The following is an 8,447-nucleotide window of genomic DNA, read 5'->3' on the forward strand; positions in this document are numbered from 1 at the left end:
GCTATACAAAAAGACTAAGGCATGGTTTCCAGCTACTCCCAATTAGGTTTCAGAGATCCTTGCATTTCTCCCTGAACCACCTTTGTGTATAACTACACTCTGGATCCAGAAACTTGGGATTCTGAGTGATCTGAAGGGTTCAGCCTACCTGGGAGGCAAACACTTCCCCTGCGAATTGGATGTAGTACCTGTAATTATTAGATGATGACCTCTCCATCTTTTGTACAGATCATAAGAGAATGGAGTTCAAACAATTGAAGCTGCCCATCAGAGAAGCCCCAGGGGAACCCTAATCTCCCCACGTCCTATCACTCACTCCTTCTGCTCCATAGTCAGTGAGGATCCATGATACAGGATGCAGCGATGAAAAAGAGGGATAGGTAGTATGCACACACACGTGCCTGTAAGTGTCTTTGTGTTTGACCGACAGTGTTCTGGGGCACTGGCAGTGTATTTTAGGGGAAATTTATGAGCATTAATGGGCCTGTAGCACCAGAGGAAATGCACAACTGGCAACCCCGCCCCCACCCCAACACAGTCCCCTCCCCTCTCTCTAACCAACAATGCTTACCTCATTCTGCATCAGGGGAATACTTGAGGGTGCCAAAGCTGGGAATGTTCTTTTGATTCACATCAGCAGGAGTATCTAGGGTAAACAGCATAGTTAGGAGGGATTTTTTTTTAATGTAACCTTCACCCTGACCCAAAAGTGAAGGGCTGGCTCTGAAGGGCACTGTTAGAAGACAGAGTTGGGAGAATGAGGAGGAAGCAGGACCTCCCTGTCCTCCCTCCCAGCTGCGGCAGGACTACCTAATAAAGGTTGCCCTGCTCGGCTGCGGAGGGGTAGGGTTTGAGGGGGTGGCCTGACTGTGGATCCAAGCTGATTGCTAAGAAGGGGACCAGAAACCCTCACTAAAGCTAAGAAAATTCCTGTCATTCCCTCTGGTGACAAATATGAGGCAATTGACTTCTGTCATATCCTTGCCAGTACCCCAAACCCTTCTACTGTACCTCCACACACTCCTACCTGGCTGCATGTTCCTCTTGCCCATAAGTCCCACAAAGAAGTCATGCATGTCACCTGCAGAAAAGGGCCAACATTGTCAACAGTGATGGTGAGAAAGTGGTACATTTCCCCAGACATGTGCCAACACTTCCTAGATTGGGTTTCTGGTCCCTGTCCCTCCATCTTGCCACAATTTGACTCCCCATAGTTAGCAGGTGTATCTCCTACGCCCACTCTCTCCGCCCAGCTCGCCCTCCTCCACATTTCAAGAAATTCTCTGCCCTAGCAGTTGCCTGGCTTAGAATCTTCAGGGGTGCCAGAAGAGCTTCTTGTTTCCCAATGACTAGTCAGTGGAGGGAGAGTCCACCACGTCCCTCACACCTGCTTCCTCCTAGTCCCCTGTGGCTTCTCCCTTTCAGGAAAGATGGCTGAACAGGTGCAGCTGGCATATTGTTTGCACCAGCTGAGATGGGGCCATCTGAAATGGCCCCTGGACCCCATGCCCATGGAACTCTGGGCAAGTGGTCAGCAGATATAAGGAGAGAGGAGAGGCTACTTACGTTTCTGGGGAAGTGACGATTCCTTAGGATCTGTGAAAGCAAGAACAATTGTGTAAGTGGGGAGTAGCAGCTGGAAAGTGACCATCAGAGGGAGGTTCAGATCACAACCCTCACCGATTCACTAAGCCATCCCCCATCTCCCTCCCATCTGAAAGGGTCTCCAGACTTATCTAATCTTCAGAATCCTGTCCGCCCCCCCCCCAGCCACTTCCTACCAACGCTAGCCTTGCTCAGCACTTTGAGCAATCCCTCCAGAGAGACTGAGCGGCTGTCATAGAGTCTCCGGAGCAAGGATGACGGGGGCAGCTGGTAGAGATTCGAATCCTTCTGGGAAAGAAAAACAAAGAGGGCTGACATAGGAGGCTCACACCCAAATCCACTCATTCTTTTCCCACAAGAAACAGCCTCTTCCTGAGCCTATCCCAGCTGAATCTGACATCCTATTTCTTTCAGGATTCCCTCTGGTTTACACTTCAAGAGAAGTGGGCACTCAAAGTGTGGTCTATGGACGGGCAGCAGCAACATCACTGGAGAGCTTGTTAGACATGCAGAATCTTGGTCCTATCCCAGACCTACTGAGACAGAATCTGCATTTTAACCAGACCCCCAGGTGATTCATATGCACAGCGAGGTTTGAGAAACCCAGGTGAAGCAAAGGCATTGGGCATCTTTGTGGGTTGGCCAACTGTCCTGGGTTGCTCAGGACTAAGGACTTCCAGAATGTGGGACATTCAATGCTGGGACAGTTGATCATGATATAGCCAAAGCTCAAAGCGGACTGTCCCCTGAGGCCCCATTCCAGCTCCTGCTACCTCTCAGTGTGAAGGGCCATAGGTTTTTTTCTCCCTGGCATAACAGGAACCTGTTTGTCCATGGATGTGGTTGTCACTACTAAGTGAGTGAATCATGACTTCCCCTGCTCCCAGGAAAAGCCCATTAGACAGCAGGTATTCTCTGGTCTGTGTTCCACGACTGAGTCACAGACAGGACTTGATCCTGGGATGGTTGGCAGCAGGCAGCTAGGGCAAGTCTGAACCCTGAGATTCCTCCTCTCTGCGCTCTGTCCATGGTTGTTTCTCCCAATTTTTCCACTGCCTCTCACTCTTTCTTCTTCTCCATGGCTTTCTGCCTCTGTCTTTCTCTCTCCCTCCCCTTTCTGCCCTGGGTCTAGAATTTCAGGAAGGCAATATGCTCAGAAGGGCCTCCTCTTCTCCCCCGCCCCACTGAATCCCAGATTCTGGAGCTGCTGCCCAGCAGGGGCTCTTGACTGTCCTTGTGATTCTTTTTAGCAATTTGGGCACAGCAGGGTGGTGGGCATACACCCTGCGCTCAGTTAATTGCAGCTGCAGAGAGACAATGACAATGATCACATTTGAAGATTCTCACCTTGAATCTCAGTGCCTCTTTCTCTAGAGCCCAGGCGTCCTTGGGCTTCTGTGCACACACAGAAGTGCATTTATACAGGGTGTATCCCAACACATACCAACCTGGTTGCCTGGGTGCACATATATCCTACCCTCCTCCTGCCCTAATTCCCTCATCCTTACAGACCCTCGAGGAGGAGTAGGATAGCAATCCCTTCCTCCCATTGACCAAGAGGGGCAGAGAGGACATCTTGCCCAAGGTCCTGCAGCAAGTTTATCTCCGAAGAACACTATCCCAGGCTGGAATTCTGAGGCTCCAGACAGAGTGCCTAGCCCATTTTTGGCACTCCTTGTGTGGTTTTTGAATGGGTTCTGGTCTTTTGGATCTGGCACAACTGCTGCCACCTGCCAGGCTGCTCTTGTGATCTCTCTCTTGGCTCAGTGCATGGCTTCCAGGCAGCCATTTTTCCCAAATTGTTCAAATATTCTGCCCATCTCCTGTAATGAGATGCTAAACAGATTGGAGCTGGAGAGGCATTTAGACTTCACACACTGAATTTGTAATAAAAGTCCCACCTGTGATCATCTTAAAAGCATCTGTACCAATGTAATTGCTGTCATTTCAAAACCTTGAAAAGACTTCCTCCCTGCTCTTCCCTGTACCCCTACACTGACAATTCCTATTCTATTTCTTAGAGGAACTTTGGAACTTGGAGCTCAACCTGCTTTTCTGGTTTTTTGTTTGGTTTTTTTTTTTTTTTTTTATCCTAAGCAGACAATAGAGGTGGGCAAGGAAGAGGACAGAAGGAAGGGGTTGGGATCTTAGAAAAACCTGAGGTTACAGAGGGCATGAACAGAGTATAATGGAATTTATTTGCATTTTAAAAATAAAATAATATGCATAACTGATAGATAAAATAGCATACAAATGACTATTTGGGAAAGAAAGTCTTGCTGTGTTTCATTCCATCCAGGGAATAGAGAAGATCTGTCCCCTATAAAGGGACAGAACCTGAGCTGGACCATAAAATACCTTAGCCCACCCTAGCTCACCCCTCACAATACCATCCAGTCATCAAATCCCCAGTCAATCAACCAAGCAGACAACATATTTGTAGGGCACCTTTTTGTGTACGAGGTGTCAAAGACATGCAGAGATACGGAGACACAGACACACTGGAGACAGTGTCAGGGAGTGCCAAATACGTGCTAGGCACACGAGAGGACCAGAGAGGTGGAGAAATCCAAAGGGAAACAAAATGCCCTCTGATAGATAACCCACATAGCTCCTCACCTGCCTACACACATCATCGCCACAGCTGCCCAGACAGGCAGAGCCCCAGGTTCCCATGATGTTCCCAATACTCTGCCAGAGGGTGACTTACCTTGCTGTGGCCCCCGCTGGACACCACCTGCTCCTGCGACTCCTCACAGACAGCCCCAAAGCTCTGAGCCAGGCTGATGGCCAGGATGGCTGTGAACAGCAGGGTGCTCCTCATGGTGCCTGGGAGATCAAAGGGACAGGACCCAGGTGTGGGGGGAGAGGAGGATACAGCAAGGGTGAAATGCAGAAGACATTCATGATAAGCAGCCTGGCTTGACCCTGCTTCCCCCGGTCTGGTCTAGAGAGAGAGAGTGGAAAGGATCACCAAGCAGGAGTATGGCCTTGGGCTTCGTTTCCCTGCTCCCCCACCAGACATCTCCCCAGAATGTGACCCTGGCAATGATCAATGTTGCACTAGTGCCAGGGGATTCTAGCTCCCAAGGAAGATGATAGATTTATAGTACATGCACTGGTCTGTTTCTATAGCTGCTTGAAAAGGGATCCTGAGTGCTATTTTCCAGTGCTGGATAACCCCCAGACTTGGCAAAAACTTTCTGGTACGGAAGATCAGTCTGCACTGACATGCTCCAAACATTAACCAGCTCTCAACCCTACAGGCACTTTCTGCTCATCTCCCCAGGACCCTGCTCCCCTATAGAAGGCCATCATCTCCTTCATTCCGTCCAGAGTCTGTCTCCTGTCCCTTCCTGACAGCTCCAGTCTGACATTCTCCCGCTCACCTACCTGTGGAGCAGCTCTGTGCCCAGGGCTGGACGGTCTGGCAGGATCAGGGAGCCGACTGGCAGCACTGCCTGCTCCCCACACGCTCTCGTGCTACCGGTGTCGCTGCGAGGAGAGAAGCAGAGTGGAGGGGATCTGGGAAGGTGGCAGGAACTCAGTCCCAGCTCCCTGATAAAGGCTCTGGGAAGGTCTAGGGGAGCCAAGGGGAGGGACTGAGAGTCACCAATCCCAGGGTGGCTGGAGGGGAGGGGGAGGCTGGTGGGGAGGAGGGAGGATGCAGACTGCAGCCACACACCCAGACACACACACACATGCATGCGCACATCCACACACACCGCAGACCCAGCAGTGAGCTGGAGTTGTCCAGCAGCCTACTTTCTAACAGCACACAAGCTGGGCACTCTAAGGAATCTTGTGTATGGTTTGTTACAGAATTTCCATGCCTGGTCTAGTCAATAGGTGTGGACCCTGGACCTATTTCCCCTCCTGGTCACCCACCAGCTCCTTTGCCTTTAAACCTTCAGGCTTGACTGCCAGTCTGGAATAGGCTTGATGCTTCAGGCGGGTGCCTCTCTGTCCCTTGCCCCCACCAGGACGACCAGGCTCAGGCCCCTGAGGACGGGGAGGCAAGTCTTGCATCTCCTCCAGTCCTCACATCTCCCTCTGTCCTCCCAGTGGGAGCCGCCCCATCACATTGGTTCCTATTGAGTGCCATACGTCTCCCCTCCTGCTGAATGCAGAAACCTCCGGTGTTGGCCTCCCTCCACCCTCCCCAGTGCTGATGTCTCTCCCACTCCACTCCTTCTTGACTCCAAGATCAGCTGGACTTAGTTGCATCCTTCTAGAGTTCTACCTTCTATCCCTCCTGCTGTGCTCTCAGAGAGGAGGAACAGAACCTGGTGGCTCAGCTGCTCCCCTACCCCACCCCGCCCCAGCATTGATCTCTTAATTGCTTCCTTTTTCTCACAGTTACATTTTTCCCACTCCATCTCCCAGACACTCAGGCATTTTCTCCTCTGAGCTTTCAAGCCTCTTGTTCGTCCCTCGCACAGATGAGGTGGATTATCTGCTCATGTCCCACCCAAGGGAGAGAGCCCAGAGCAGAGCCAGAGTCAGGACCAGAGTCAGAGCTAGAGAGAGATGGTACTGCTGGATCAGACACTGGAGAAGCAAAGGGGAAGTCGCTCCGAGTGCACATTCGCACATTTGTAGAGGGTGCAGGGTTCGAAGGCTTGCAAGGTGCTTCGGCGTGGAGCAATCCATTTGATTTCCATCACCACCACCATGTAAGTAGGAAATATTCCTATTTTTCACATGAGGAAACAGGTCCAGAATGTTCAGTCACTTGCTCCGGTACATATGGCTACTTATCAGTGGAGAACAGCTACAAATTCAGGTTTTTCTTGCTCCAAATCTCCCGTTCTTTTTACTTCACTAAATTTTGATAAATTTTGACCTGTGAGGTAACAGTTAACTGTCCCACAGGGTGTGGGTGGCCCACCTCCCCCAAGAGACTTGGAACCTTCTACATCTTGGGATTGGGAGAGAACTGTATCTCTACCTTGTATTTGCTACAAAGACTCCTACTTAATGAGGTCTTCCCCAATCTCCCTATTCTATTTAAAGCTTCCAGCACTGCAGGCCCACATGTCCTGCTCTTGCTTTTTCTCTTCATGCACTTGTCACATCCAACATGGTTAGCATGTGGCTTATTGATTGTCTCTCTGCCACACCCCCCACTAGAATGTAAGTTGTTATGCCAGCATGTATCCTTGCTTTATAGTGTTTGGCGTATAATAGGTTCTCAATAAAAATTTATTTCTAAAACAAAAAAAGAAGCCAGAGCCAAGCTTCTTTTACCTCAGTCCAAATCATGGTGTCTTCATGGAGCCTCTCGAGGGCTGCTGGGGTCCTGAAGTGTTTGTCTCCCAGTCCAGCCCCCAGGACTTGGACCAGACTGAGAGAAGTCACCCCGGCTACACAAGACCCTGTGTTCACCCCAGAGTGAGGGCAGCAGCTGGGTCTCAAGCCTTCTTTATTATGTGAGATGCTAATGGGGGCTCATTAAAACTTCTCATTACACAGCTAATCACTGTGTGGGCAAAGAACATGGGCCAGGACCCAGGGTTGGGAGCATTTAGTGGATGAAGACTAGAAGTGAGAAGCTGTTTACATACAAATGGCATGACTGGTTCATTCCTTTGAGAAGCTCAGGTGCTGTTCCTAATTAGACTCAGTCATCTCCCTCCTCCTCCTCTCCCACCCCCACCAATCTGGAGATGGAGGCTCAAGCTAGGCAGGCTGGAGGGAGTTGGGTGCACAAGGAGGAGGTGTTAGACCAAGAGCTAAGGAACAAAAGCCTCCTGGGTCTGATCTTCCCATCAACCCCTTTCCCCTACCAACCCATCCATCCCTGCCCCAAGCCCTGGCATCAGGGAAGCAGGGCTTCAGCAAAGGCCCACCATAAATAATGTCCTTTGATGATGCAGCATCTCACAGAGGATGGTAGGAGCCAAGGGTGTGGGGAGCAAGGAGATGTCAGGGAGAGCTGAACACCCCATTGATCTCAGGGATTAGCAAAGACTTGAAAGAGCTGATGCCCACATTACAGAGATGATGACGGAGAGAGGTATTGGAGGGCTGGAGCAGGCTGGGCTGCATTTTGCCTACAAATTATATGGAAATAACATGAAAAGTGGGTGTTGCAGCTATAGAGCACCTAGATGTTTTTACTTAGAACACACCTACTCTTTACTTCAGCCACATCTCAGATGCTGTCCCTGGCCTAGAGGAGCAGGGTACTTGGAGTCCAGGGTTCCTAGCAGCTCTAGCCCCTGTAATGCCCCCTCCTTGTTGTTAGGGTGGGTTGAAAGCGAGGCCAAGGAAAGGGTGTACAGTTGTGCTGAGCTGAGACAGATTAGTAGGCAGTTCACTGGGGGCTAGAGGTAGAGGCAGGCCCAGCACATGCTTGTAAGCATGAGATGGCCTGAATATGTCCTCCACATGCACAACTTGTGGAGTTCCTCAACATCCTGGAGGGGTGCTGGGGTGAGGGTGGTGGGCCCAGCACCATATGTGACACTGGGTGAAGAAACCAGTGAAGAACGGAAGCATGGCAGCTTCTAAGTCCTGCAGCCAAAAGACAGCTGGAGAAAATCCACACAAGGAACAAGAGCCCCTCAGAGCCTGGGGATGAAATGAACTGAGCCTGGAGGACTGAGCTAGGGCTGGTTTAAGCTGAGAGACGCTAGAATGGCTCCTCACAGGGGTTAGGGGGATCCAGTATGGCTTGTGCCTCAGAGGCTAAAACAAGCTAGACTTTGAGAGTGCTGGACTGGCTGGAGAAAGACAGCTGGGAAGGGAGGGCTGGGGAGGGGTGGAAGCAGAACTCCAGCTTCTCCGATAGTGATGGAGCCAATACCAGCCCTGAGATACAGGTGGGGAAACTGAGC

At 50.7% G+C, this 8,447-nt stretch overlaps 1 protein-coding gene across 2 annotated transcripts; it reads right to left on the reverse strand.

Moving 5' to 3' along the window:
• Positions 1-572: 572 nt before the first annotated feature.
• Positions 573-4,429, reverse strand: TAC3 (tachykinin precursor 3). Of its 2 annotated transcripts, XM_012777020.3 has the most exons (5): positions 4,316-4,429; positions 1,782-1,893; positions 1,567-1,596; positions 1,028-1,081; positions 573-646 (listed from the first exon to the last, which is right to left on the reverse strand). In XM_012777020.3, exons 1-5 carry the CDS (start codon positions 4,427-4,429, stop codon positions 573-575), a joined length of 384 nt encoding a protein of 127 aa, XP_012632474.1. The 2 variants fall into 2 exon arrangements, with proteins under 2 accessions (XP_012632474.1, XP_075862939.1); XM_076006824.1 differs by lacking the exon at positions 1,028-1,081.
• Between the last annotated feature and the right edge of the window lie 4,018 nt (positions 4,430-8,447).

The sequence above is a fragment of the Microcebus murinus genome, chromosome 10, assembly GCF_040939455.1.
Source record: "Microcebus murinus isolate Inina chromosome 10, M.murinus_Inina_mat1.0, whole genome shotgun sequence".
Classification (NCBI taxonomy): Eukaryota; Metazoa; Chordata; class Mammalia; order Primates; family Cheirogaleidae; genus Microcebus; species Microcebus murinus.